Here is a 14,166-nt window from a genome sequence, read left to right as displayed (position 1 = left end):
TAATATCCCAGTGTCAGATACATGTATTGCAAACATTTCCTCCCATTCTGTGGCTTGCCTTTTCATTTCCTTAATGACAAAATCAATTTTGGCTCAAGGTATTTATTTACCTGTTTCCATCCATTGGATAATCTTGCAATGTCTGAATATCCTTGTTTCCTTAATGAAACCTGAACATGCAAAAGTTGTTGCACTGGGCCTCATTCTACAGCAAATAGGCAAGTCTGCTATCAAACCTCATAACTGAAACCACTGAGTTGAGACAAATGGAAAAACAGGGAAACCATCATTTGTTTAACTGGCACTTAGATGAAGAAAACCCCAATTGTATTGAGCAACTACTATAAGCAAAGAGCTTCTGCATTTATCATCTAACTTCATCCTTATGACAACCCCATGAAATAGGAAATCATATCCCCACTTTACAGGTGGGGAAACAGGTCCAGCTGAGATTACATACCTAAATCAAGGTCTCCCAGAGCAGGACAGAGCTAGGATTCAAACCCAGGACTCTCTAGTCCTAAACATCATGCTCTTTTCATGACAAATAATGTGTCAGTGCCCTGAGAAGGTTTATAGCATTCTCAATCTATGCTATAGTACCATTACCCATGTCCTGGACTGTGACTGCCATACAATGATTCTCAGAGAATCCCAGAGCTGACCATTTAAAAAAAATGTATATATGACTCCCTGCTGACACACAGCCCTAGACCTTGCCTAGGGTAGAAATGGGTGAAAAATAAGAAATGAATAGGCTTTAAGAAAAGAAAGACTCATGAAACTCTCTCCTAGCAGAAGTCTGGTGAGATTTCTTTGCAATGCTGGCCTGTGATTTTACTTAAAACTCTCAGGACATGGGCCCTGCTGAGGGAGAGCCTCCATCTGCCAGACAGAGAGGTGCCCCCAGTGACTCTTATTCTTTATCATACCCCATGTCTCCTTGCAAAGAGGAACTGAGAAGCCTTCTGAATGCAGGGTATGTTAGAGTCCAGAAGGTACATGTCTTATGAAAATCTGATATAAGAAACTTAGAGTGACCTAGAAGATAAATTAAGATTTCAGGATTCTGTGGAAAAATTATTCATTTCTAAATATGTTTATTTTATAGGCAATGCCTCTAGAAATGTGAGGTATTTGTTTACAGGTTACATCCACTTGAATTATTAGAACCCACCCTCACGGTAAGATTCAGAAGAAATGCAGATAGAGTATCTCTAAAACTGTTAAGTCAGTGAGAGGGCAGGATTCAACAGCAAGTAAGACTTTGGGGCAATAAGATTTCAGGATTATATTAAAAACACAGTTCGATGCACAAATGGTGGTGTTCATTTGCTGAGGAATATCTTAATACCCATCCTGAACTCCATTCTTTGACAGGGACAGGACTTTGGTGAGTTTTTGAAACCATGAAGTGTCATTCTGTCCATTCATTTATTCCATAAATATTAATGAAATCTTACTTTGTGCCAGGCACAGTTCTAGGTGCTATAGAAACATCAGTTAAAAAACAAAGAGAAACTTGGTGAGTTGTCTTGCAGTGTTAAAGAAGTTACTAAAGACACTCTTGGGTATTTACCCCAAAGACACAGATGTAGTGAAAAGAAGGGCCATATGCACCCCAATGTTCATAGCAGCAATGTCCACAATAGCCAAACTGTGGAAAGAGCCGAGATGCCCTTCAACAGATGAATGGATAAAGAAGATGTGGTCCATATATACAATGGAATATTACTCAGCCATCAGAATGGATGAATACCCAACTTTTACATCAACATGGATGGGACTGGAGGAGATTATGCTAAGTCAAATAAGTCAAGCAGACAAAGTCAATTATCATATGGTTTCACTTATTTGTGGAACATAAGGAATAGCATGGAGGACATTAGGAGAAGGAAGGGAAAAATGAAGGGGGGGAAATCGGAGGGAGAGATGAACCATGAGAGACTATGGACTCTGAGAAACAAACTGAGGGTTTTAGAGGGGGGGGAGGGGGGATGAGTTAGCCCGGTGATGGGCATTAAGGAGGACACGTACTGCATGGAGCAGTGGGTGTTATACGAAAACATTGAATCGTGGATCACCAAACTAATGATGTATTGCATGGTGATTAACATAACATAATAAAATAAAATTTAAAAGAAAGAAGTTACTAAGGACAGTGTGTGATACATGATAAGCAATTGGATATGTGTTAGTTATTGTTGGAATTTCATTCTTAAAAATGTTGGGTAAAAAGAGATTGCCAGAGATAATGACTAAATTCAACTGAAAGCTAACAGCGACGGTGCTGTGGCCCCTCCTGGCCCAGAACCCAGCCTGGGCTACCTCAGCTACCCATTTGACCTAGAATAAATAAGAGGCAAGGCAGACCCAAAATATTCCTTTTGGCTGATACACTTAAAATACTGACATTAAAAGCTAGGAAGTTCATTTTTGTAGCAAATTCCACTAAATGATTCCCAGGAGAGGTATCAGCTACTAACTGCCCTGACCAGCTAGCCCTTGGACTAACTCCTTCACATCATGGAACTTCTGCTTCAGGGACCAACAGAAAGTTTGGAAGCAAAGCTCCAAACAACCTCATGGGCAAGTGTGATGTAATGACACAAGGCAATTTCATTCAGGTCAGTTGAAGCAACCTGTGCAGAGAGCCAGGCACTCTTAGATGTGGAGATGTCAAATTAAGGATCCACAATTTCTATGCACAAAGAATTCACAACCATAATCCAAGAGTAACGGTACAATGATAAAAGGGGCCTGGCTGCAGCAAGAAGCTTATCAGGGAGCTCCTTATTCTAGGAGAGACTCAGAGAAGGTATCTTGGAGGAGATGACATCCTGAACTAGATCTCAAAAGATGACTATGAACTGCCAGGGGAAGGAAGACAAAGATGTGAGAGATGCATGTGGAGACAAGGTGGGGAGGCTGCTTGTGAGGAAAGCTGAAGTAGGGCAGGGCTGAGTACGGAGCTCAACGTGGAGGAGAGAAGACACAGAGGTGGAGTGGAGGTTGTCAGGGGCCAGGCAGAGGAAGGTGATCCAAGGCTGCAGGAGGGAGCTTAAGTTTATCCAGTACAGAAGACACTGGGAGGCCCTGGGAGGGTCCCAGCAGTCAAGTGGGAGTTCAGATTCTATTTAGGTGTGGTTGCTTGTGGAGGATGGATTTGATGAGGACCAGGCTACATGTGAGGGGCAGGGCACATGAAGGGGAGCTGGGTAGGGCCCAGGTGAGGTAAGAAGGAGGGAGGGCCTTGAGTAATCTTCATGTGGGAGGCAAACTCTCCAGAATGTGGTAATTGGTGGGTGGGGGAGGACAATTGAGTCTCGGGGGTGATAGCAAGTAACAACAACCGACACTTACTGAGCACTAATGGCCACCACAGGAGGCGTTCTACCATCACAGTCAGTGGATAAGAACATAGAGAACATGAGCCGGGCAGTGCAGTATACATGTCCAGCAAGACCCACATGCCAAGTGCCCACCAGGGTGCCCCTGAGCCAGGAAGCATGCAGGGCGCCATCGGCACTCAGCAGTGGGAAGCAGGTCTTGGCTATCCTGGGCCCCAGGGGAAGAGGTTAACAAGAAACCTAAGGGTGGCACCCATGGCCAAAGGCAGAAAACAGGAATCCTACCCAGTCACACGTGCCACTCAAACAGGATTGTTGGCTGCTGAGTCCTCAGGGCCTGGAAAGGTGCCTGACACAACGGTCATGACTAAAGGGAGGAGGAGACATGTCTGCCAGCTCTGGAGGGGGTGGGCAGGGAGAAAAGCCCTGGGAGCCTCCTCAGGGGCCCATCATCTTTCTCAGAGGCTCTCACCATGCCAGCCCTTACTTCATCAGTCAGTCCCACTGCCCAGCAGCGGAGCAGCCAGTGGGGAGAAGGGTCCCATCCCTTCCTGGACTGAACAAGCCCCAAAAGACATCAAGTTTCCTTCCCTCCTTGTTAAAGGCAAGACAATGTGAGTGATGCAGAGTGGCGCTGGTTGGGCTCACTAGGGGCTAGACAGGTCCTCCCTGTCTCCAGGCCTATAGAGGCAATTGGGAAGCAAGGGAATAAGGACAAGGGTGAGTAGCCTGCCGACCTGCTACTGCCAAGCCCCAGACAAGGCACTGCATGCCCCATGTGGCAGGGACCATGTCTGACTCCAGCACTAGCCTAGTAAGCAGGGCCACCAGATTTGACAAACAGAAACAGAGGATACCCGTTTAAATGTGAATTTCAGATAAACAGTGCATAATTTCTAATTTAAGTATTGGGATATACTTAGACTAAAAAATTGGCCATTGGACATCTAAAATTCAAATTTGGGTGACTGTATTTTACCTGGTAAACCTACTAGCAAGGTACCCTGTAGTTACTGAATACATAAACACACGTGCCCTGGAAGAAGCCATCCCACCTCATTTCTATTACCTGCCTTTAACCGTGAAGTGAAGCTCTAACTATTCATGTTTTATCACATTAGAAGGGAGGAGAGGCAGGGCCAGCTGACCTAGCTGGTGGTCTGTTTTTCTTGCTCACCTAACTCCAGACCCATACACTTAAGCTCTAGACTACTCCCATGAGTATTTCTCTGTGCTTGAGGAGGACCTAGCACATTGAATAAACATCTATTTCATCAAAGTTGAGGTTACCCAGACCCTGACACTTGAAGCCAGTTGATTGGCAGCACTGTGCCCTTGGGAATTTGGAGGTAGGGCCTAGAAGCAAGGTCTGATAACCTTTTTAAAAAAATGGGTGTGAAGTGGGGAGAGGTATACTTAGTATAAGATTTTGCCACGTTACAACCAGGTTCATTGAACTGTTTCCTCACAAGTCAGAGAAGGGGCAACAGGGGCTATAAACTAGAGAGAAACAGGAAAGCCAGAATATGTCAGAGAAAACACCGGCTTCTCTCTGGGCTTGTTTTAAAACACAGAAAACCTCTTCCCCCCGATGAAGTGTTTCTTCCAGAAGATTCCAATAACCAGATTTTCAGTGGGTCAACCCCCTGCTGCAATGGGGGATACAGAAGGAAACAAAGAGGGAGGAGCAACAGAACCACAATGGGGACCCTGGGCAAGGCCAGAAACCACAGAGGGTGCAAAGGCGGTGAAGGTCAGGAAAATCTAGAAGGTCCTAGGGTCAATTAGATAGACAGCTTGATGAGGCGTGGACCTGACCCTGTCCTGTTCAGTACTGTGTTACCCCTGCATGGCATGTGGTAAGGATCCTGTGATTTTTTTTTTTTTTTAGGATTCCATGATTGTTTATTAATTTCCATTAATCACCTTTCATTTCTCCCCTTGAAATCTTAAGCTAGAATTGTGACTTCTCTATTTCTCTGATGTTGGCATTTGGAGGATATCTCCCTAAAATCAAGAGAAACTTTAATGTTTACTAATAGTAGCAATATAGCACTTATAAAATCAAGGTAAATTAAGCTTAAATCAAACTAAAAACTAAATAGAGCTGAAGAAAAAGGAAACATGCTGTATATATCACACTTCTGTCATACATAAAGATGCATGTGTATATACTTGTATATATAAACTTGTAAATGTAGAATATAGGGCAACTCTTTGTTATGTGGTCTATTAACTTCTTGTGTCATGGATTGTGAATAGTGGACAAAGAAGTCAATGTGTAGATACTCTTGCCTCTTTGTAATAGTTACAAATAAACCACTGGGCAAAAAATTCAAAGAAGAGTTTTATTTTCCTTTGCCATGCAAGTGAAAAATTATCAGGTTTCATATCAGGTTATTTTGATCCACTGTAAGTTTTCGTAATAATTTAATATAGCTGCCTTTTGGGCGCCTGGGTGGCTCAGTTGGTTAAGCTGCCTTTTATCTGTTAGTGAAGTTTATTTCCAGGTCACACTAAGAAGCTTCTCAAAAAGCTCCTGTGATTCTCAACTCTGTTCAGTAGAATCACCTAAGTAGCTTAAATACACATACTCCTGATTCTTGGGAAAAAGAAATACAGGTAAAAGCTGAGAAGAGATAAAATGAAATACTAAAAAAATACTCAATAACCCCCTCAAAAGAAAGAATTGTAGTCTTACAAGTTTACATTATCTATAAAGTGGCATAATACCAATTCAAGGTGGGTACTGGCAAGATAAGGATGCATATTACAATACTTACAATATTCACCAGGAAAAAGAAAGAGGGAATGAAAAACCGAGAAAAGACAGAACAGAGCAAGTAACAAAATGCTAGACTTATTAGGAATTACAGTAAATAAAAATGAGCTTAACATTCCAAATTATAAGATTATCAAACTGGGTAAAAAGTAGGACCTCACCATATGTTATTTATAAACATCTCACAATGGCACATGTAGGTTGACATAATGACAGATCGGTTAAAATAAAAGGGTGGGAAGAGATAAACCATGAAAACAATAGGCATTAGAAAACTGGTACGGTTATAACAATAGCAAAGAAAGTAGACTTCAAGACAAAAAAAAAATTACCAGAAACAAAGAGAAACATTTAATGAATATAACAGGCTAAATTCCTCTAGAAGACATAATAACCCAAAATCTGAAGGTGCTAAATAACAAAGCTTAAAAATACACAAAACAAAGTTAGCAGAAATTTTTTTAATACTACATTTTTATTTTCTAAAGAAAGGTTTTAGACCAATGAGCTAGAAGCTAGAAAAAGAAAGCAAATTAATCCCCAACTAAACAGAACTGAGAAAATAATAAAGACAAGAAATTAAATCAATAACAGAAAATGGACAAAAATGTAAGAAAAGCATTCAAGACAAAAGTATATTATTTGAAAAGATTAACAAAACTGATAAACGTCTAGAAAAATTGACCCCTAAAAAAAGCCAAAAACTATATTAGGAATAAGAAGGATCATCACTACAGCTCCTATAGACACTAATATTATAATAAGGAAATATTATTAACAACTTAGATACATTTTTACAAATTAGAGGAAAAGGACAAATTCCTGGAAAAACACAAATTAACAAAACTGACAGAGAAGAACTTGGTAATCTTAAGATTCATATTTGTTAAGGAAGTTAACAGAGTAATCAAAAATCTTCCTATTAAAAAAAAATGTCCAGGTGGCTTCTTAGTAAATACTACCAAATCTAAGAAATAATACCAATCTCGTAAAAACTCCTTGAGAAAATATAGGAGAAGGGACCACTTTCCTAGTCACATTATGAGAACAGCATAACTCTTATACCAAAACCTAATAAGGACATCTCAAAGGAAAGAAAATTATACTCTTCACAAGTATAAACACAAAAATCCTTATACAAACATTACCAATTTGTATCCAATAATATAAAAATATTATAATACATTATGACCAAGGATTTAAAAGAATGCAAATCAGCCTCAGCATTTGAAAAGTAATCAATGTAACTCATTTCACTAATAGAATGAAGAAATCTCACACGAACAGCTAAATAGATAGAGGGAAAAATTAAGTCAAAATCCAACATCCATGATAAAAATATTCAGCCAACTAGGAGTAGAAGGGAACTTCCTCAGCCTATGAAAAGGCACCCACAGGGCACCTGGGTGGCTCAGTCGTTAAGCGTCTGCCTTCGGCTCGGGTCATGATCCCAGAGTCCTGGGATCAAGCCCCGCGTCAGGTTCCCAGGACCGCGGGGAGCCTGCTTCTCCCTCTTCCACTCCCCCTGCTTGTGTTCCCTCTCTCGCTGTGCCTCTCTGTGTCAAAAAATAAATTAAAAATCTTAAAAAAAAATCTTAAAAAAAACACAAAGGCACCCACAAAAATCCTGCAGTGAATTTTCACACTTAATGGGGAAATACTGAATGCTTATTCTCTAAAATCTGGAACAAAATAAGGATGTTCACTCTCACTATCGCTATTCAATATTGTAACGGAGGTCTTAGACAGTCCAACAAGACAAGAAAAAAGAATTTTTAAAAGGCATAAATATTGGCAAGGAAGAAGCAAAACTCTCTTCATGTACATGTGATATGATTATATATAGAGAAAATATATTAGATCTAATAAGTGAATTTAGTGAGAATATAGGAGGTCAATATAAAAGATTCAATTACATTTCTATATGACATTAAGAAACAATTGGTAATTAAATTTTAAAAAGCAATTCCATTTGAATAAATTTAGTAAAAAATGTGAAAGATCCCTACACTGTAAACTATAAAATATGTGAAGAAAAATTAAATTCCTATATAAATAGAGAGATAAACCATCTTCTTGGATTTGAAAGACCCAGCACTGCCAAATTGCTTAATAGATTCCATGCAATCACAAAACAATCAGGCTTTTTGTTTAAAAAACAAACAAACCTGATAAGCAGGTCCAAAATTGTATATGGAAGTGCAAAGTGCCCAGACAAGTTAAAACAGCCAAGATAATTTGGAATAAGAGCAGACTTGATGACTCATACAACCTGATTTTTTGGTAACAGTTTTGAGATACTTAAAATATCTCCGTTTATCGAGTAACCAGAACTCTCATGCATTGCTCAAATGAGTATAAAATGGTACTACCTCTCTGAAAAATGGCAGTTTCTATAAAGTTAGACATTCACATACCCAATTACCCAGCAAGTCCTCTCTAGGTATTTACCCTAAGAAAAATGAAAGACTTTTACAAGAATATCCACTGTGTCTTATTCACTGCAGCTTAAAGACCAGACACAACCCAAATGTTCAGCCCTGGGAGAATGGATTAAAAAGTTGTGGTTAATTCATTTAATGTTACTACTCAGCACTAAAAATTAAAAAAGTATCAACAACATTGAGGAACATTAAGACATTATGTTGAATGAAATAAAGTGGACAAAAAATACATACTGTGTGTTCCCATTTACATGAAGTTTAAGAATTGACCAAAGTAAGCTATGGGGCTAGAACTCACAAAGGTAGTTGTCCCTGCTGTGGCGGTGAGGTGAGGACCAACTGCAAAGATGGAAATGTTTTATATTTGGTTTGAGTGTTCATTACACAGGGGTATATGCTTGTCATTGAACTATACCCTAAAATCTGTACATTTTACCATATGCAAATGAAATCTCAAAAAGCATTCAAAAATATTTTAAGAGGCTGGATATGAGTGATTCACATTTTCTTCTGGGTGGCTTAGATTGATTGATCTTTGTGTTACCTGAAGCTCAGTCTGCAGGATTTGCTGCTTAAGAACCCTGGAATCCCAGGCTTGAGTGCAGAGGTGCGCCCAACCAAGCCCCTCCCAGGCAGGCCAGCGTAGCCAGGCAGCCCCACAAGCCAGCAGCACACCAGATTGGCAGGGCCTCCCTGATTACCTTCCTTATATCAACCCTGACACCAGCTTAGCCATCGGTGCAGTAAATTTCAGACATATGCCAATTCTAAATTACTCAGAAATTAATACCCTGTGAAGCAGGATTGCATAGGGAGGAAAGAACACAGGATAAGGGTCCAAAGTTTGGAGTTATATTCCCAGTGCATCTATTCCCAGGCCCTGTGATCTTAGGCAAATCCCCAATTTTCTGATCGTTAGAAGATGGGATGACACACAACTGCCCAGGCAACCTCCCCAGGCTTTGAGGAAGAATAGCTGAGAGGCATAGATGGAAGCCTGCTATAAAATGCAAAGCTCTATGTGAATTTATAGTTCTATTGCCGCTGTTTTATTCAATAGCCTGACTCCTACCTCCCTCCCTACACACGCATACACCGTGACCTATTTTTGAAAACTTTAAATTAAAACCTTTGTCAGGGATGCCTGGGTGGCTCAGTTGTTAAGTGTCTGCCTTCAGCTCAGGTCATGATCCCAGGGTCCTGGGATCGAGCCCCGCATCGGGCTCCCTGCTCAGCGGGAAGCCTGCTTCTCCCTCTCCCACTCCCCCTGCTTGTGTTCCCTCTCTTGCTGTGTCTCTCTCTGTCAAATAAATAAATAAAATCTTTAAAACCTTTGTCAGAGGTAGAGAAATATTAACAGCCAAGTCTGTTTCTTTCAGAAACTGTGGAGAAATGCTGGTTCACGGCTTCTCAAATTCACTGTGGGTCCCATCCACTTGGATATACAGACAATCAAGATTCGGATATCACTTTTAACCTGAGCATCAGATTTTTTTTTAAGATTTTATTTATTTATTTATTTGAGAGAGAAAGAGAGCACATGAGAGGGGGGAGGGTCAGAGGGAGAAGCAGACTCCCTGCTGAGGAGGGAGCCCGATGCGGGACTTGATCCAGGGACTCCAGGATCATGACCTGAGCCAAAGGCAGTCGCTTAACCAACTGAGCCACCCAGGCGCCCCATGAGCATCAGATTTTAACTACAGACACTTTCCTGCTCCCAGTTAGAAGACGAAGCCCCTGCCTGCTTCTCTCCTCACTCCTTACTAATGCCAGGCAGGACCTCACACTCCTCTTTAGAAAGTAAACCCTGAGAGCCAACTCACCTGCTGGCGAAGGTCAAGGCCAAAGCTGTGGCCAGGTGAGGCATCAGCCGAAGGGTCTGTGTTTGGTGCTCAATGATCTTGACTTCTTCCTTGGCTTTAGGCCCAAACTGCCTCCGGCTAGAGAGAATTAAGCAGACACAATTTTTACCAAAATTCAATAGGCAACTTCATTTCCTGAGCTAAACATGTCAAGCAGCCATTTGCCTTTCAAATACTTCAGGATACAGAATGCCTGAGTCTCCTAAAATGTGGTTAAGATAATTAGATATCAAAAGTTTCTTAGGACAGTCCAACAAAAAGCTTTTCAGCTCTTTTGGAAATTAATCTTCCCACCATGGAATATTTTTAAAGCAGCCTATCTATTTAATTAACACACAGAGTAATTTTTACTCCTTAACATTTACCTGGCATTTTATGTTCCAAGTGCCCTGTGATCATTAATTATTCAGCTTTTAAGTTTGTGACATAATTAATAGGACAGGAGCAATATCCTAGGACATATTTCAAAAGGACATTCTCAACAATAAGGGAACGCTAACCCTGGTGCTCCTGTCAGATTCACAGGCAGGTCATTACTTTCAGCCCACCTAAATCCCCCCTGCAGTTCCGCACAGAAAGGTGTCCACATCCTGCCTTAAATCCTGTGCTTTAGGAACAGCGGCTGTGTTTTGCTCTGAGGCAGTGGTACCGGGGTGAATGAAGGCCTTCCTCAGAGCAGTTCATGAAGTGGCGTGGGATTACCCCCACAGGCAACACCCATGGACTAATCCCCCGGAATCCCTCGGCAGCAGACTGCAAAGAGCCGGGCCTGTCGGAAGTCACCCCCTCCCCAGCCCTTTGAGGCTCCACAGCCCTGGGCTTGGCAGCCTCCTATCTTTGAACATCTCCGACCTTCATACTGATTTTTGAAAGAACATCTCACACACACATGCCTGCAAACACACACACACACACACAGATGCATGCACATAGGGGCACGCCCACACAGGTACACACGGTGCAGAGCAGGCTCGTGCTTCAGGCACCAGTGAAGTGAGGACACCTATCTATCCCTCACGAGGAGAGATGGGAAACAGCAATGCTTAAGAACGTTTATATTTGATAGACTTTCTTTAACATAACTTGATGCTTTAATATTGTCTTTATTTGTTCTTAAAAGAAGGACACCGTGATCTTCTTAGTGCATACGATGTCTAGAATTCATAGTCCCTGTTGTGTGGGTGGGAGGGGGTAATGACACGCATGACCAGAGGCACACCCAGGGGCGGCTGCTTTCGAGCTTTATGAGTGCAGGCTTGTTGTCTATGCGCACAAACTTCCCCAGGCGCAGTCTAACCACCCCGCAGTTGGTTGTACCAAGTGCCCTGTGATCATTAATTATTCAGCTTTTAAGTTTGTGACATAATTAATAGGACGGGAGCAATATCCCAGGACATATTTCAAAAGGACATTCTCAACAAGGAGGCAACGCTAACCCTGGTGCTCCTGTCGGATTCACAGGCAGGTCATTACTTTCAGCCCACCTAAATCCCCCCTGCAGTTCCGCACAGAAAGGTGTCCACATCCTGCCTGAGCATCACTCCCCAGCTTGGCCCTTGGTCCATCCCAGGGTTCTCCAACGCCAGCGGGGCATGGTGCCAAATGAGGCCTGACAGCCTGTAGGGAAACCTCTCAGCTTCTGCTGGAATACTGAGAAACCAGTGAGAAAACACAGATCCAACAATGGCATCATCCTGACGTCAGGTCATTTAAAATTCCATTTGTCCGCACTCTCTTAACTTCTAATTTTGAATGCTATGTTTATCCTGTAGCTTTTTCTATGCTCGCCGTGGCTAAAATTTTGTGTACTGAAGGTGTTCACTGCCACACGAGACTCACTCCTCTGGGGGACATATATGCACCTGCTCTGTGTCAGCACCCCTTTAGGCTCTGGGTGCCCACCAGGGTCAAGGAGGCCAAGGCCCAGCCATTGAGCTCACAACCCTGGACAGAGAGAGAACTAGACCAGGTGACATGGCAGGAGAGCCTTGCCTATACCGCCCCCACTCACCCCCCTCCGTCAATCACCAGTATTTCCTAATGTGCTGCTAGAAGGAACTTCACCGACACAGCCCCAGGTATGGCCTCACCATACTGATCACAACACCTTTTAGTTTTGGTTTTGCTATAAAATAATTACAATAGCAATACTGCTTTAGACAGCATCCCATCAAATTTTCTGTTTTTATGTGTGAAGTGTTTTGCCTTGGCCCCATACACAGCATGAATGAATGAATGAATTTTGCCAATGAAGAAATGTAGATGAAGCACAACAGAGTGGCTCACTTAAGACCTCAGGGAAAGTCTTCGGATGCCAGATCTGACCCCTGACCTGGTGTGCCTCAGTTTCCCAATTCAGGCACACCTTCTAACTGTCCCATTTCCTCTTTGACCCTCATAGTTCAATTAGGATGACAGGTGCAGAGCAGAAAGAGGCCACCAGGAGCCCATGTGGCAGGGCTCAGGCCTTTTCTTGTACTGTTAGGGAGGAAGGAGTTTCGCTAGTGAGTTGCTGCAGACTTATCAGGCAATTTCACAAAACTCGGGAGATTACACAAGACTCTGAATCTCCAGCTTTTCTTGAAAACTAGGAAGATCTGGCAATTCTGGACCCCATTCCCATGATCTGATCCACTGGAGCTCAGAAGCTGCTGACTCCTCCGTTTGGGGCATGGCTGTTCCCCAGGGTCCCCAGAGCCCTTTCCGCTCGCTGACATTACCTGCAGTCCTGGGAGGCACTGAGTCTTCAACCCCTGCCACAGGGGATTTCTTTTTTTCATCCACAATAAATTTACATCAGCATCCTAACCTGTTAATTAAGTTCTGGGATTATGATATACGGCCAGGAATAGGCATTCTCTATGAGTCTATGAATTCATTAACAGAACTAGAGAGCAAAACAGAACAGCTCTGGCCAGCTCATACAGCATGAAATCCAAATGCTTCAGCTTGGCATTCAAGAGCCTACTTTGGCCTTACTTGAGTGTCCCAACTGTTTTTCCTGCTAAGCCCCTTCAGACATTTCCCGTCCCGGGCCTCTGTCCAGGCAAGGCACTCAGCCAACCTCACTTGGCTGCCACACATCATATTTTTGGTGGCTTAGCCAAATGTCCTCTCCTCCCATTGACATTTTCTCCCATTCGTGACATGCCCCTTCAAAAACCAAACCAAACCAATCAAAGCAGGAAGCTACTTCTCCTCAGAATGCCCTGAGCATTTCACCTGTTGTTCCTCCCCCATGGGAGCACTTCTACCTTTCACGCTGGTGTCATGTGCAACCTGTACTGACCACATGTTTTGATGCATTGCTTTCTGGGGCCTTCTTTACTGACCCTTGAGGGACTGGCCCTCCCAGGGCTGGCCAAGGCCTATGGAGAGCAAAGGGCTACTCTGCCTGTCCATCTTTCCCATGCAAACTCACCAAACCAGAGCCCACATCCCCAACCACCTCCTTTACCTTTTACTCTGGGCCACTATCCCCCAGGGCTAGGTACCAGACAACAAGGGACAGCCCTTATGCTTCAAAACCTTCTGAAATTATTCAAACTAGCCAATCCTAAACCTTCTTAGCCTGCTTGCCCTTCCTTCCCCATCCTTTCTCACAGAAACCACAATAAAAGCTCTTGTCCATGTTTCCCCCTTGCTCCTGGCTCTTAACCATCCCTGGTGCTTCCCCATATGGCCTTGCATGGCCTGGCACACCCCTTCCTCTTGGGAACTGTAACAAG

General features: G+C 42.7%; 1 protein-coding gene across 1 annotated transcript in view; it reads right to left on the bottom strand.

Moving 5' to 3' along the window:
- The window catches only part of ACOXL (acyl-CoA oxidase like), a 349,740-nt gene that overhangs the window by 173,890 nt on the left and 161,684 nt on the right, over window positions 1–14,166 (bottom strand). The window contains exon 11 of the mRNA XM_064572203.1: window positions 10,400–10,516. Within this exon, the coding sequence (XP_064428273.1) occupies window positions 10,400–10,516 (117 nt within the window). The remainder of the gene's footprint in view (window positions 1–10,399; window positions 10,517–14,166) is intronic.

The sequence above is a fragment of the Mirounga angustirostris genome, unplaced genomic scaffold (assembly GCF_029215605.1).
Source record: "Mirounga angustirostris isolate CCGP_5_RB_7025 unplaced genomic scaffold, mMirAng1.0.hap1 SCAF_10, whole genome shotgun sequence".
NCBI classification, from domain to species: domain Eukaryota; kingdom Metazoa; phylum Chordata; class Mammalia; order Carnivora; family Phocidae; genus Mirounga; species Mirounga angustirostris.
Note: the sequence above shows the minus strand (reverse complement) of the source record. Positions and strands in the feature narration are given on the sequence as shown.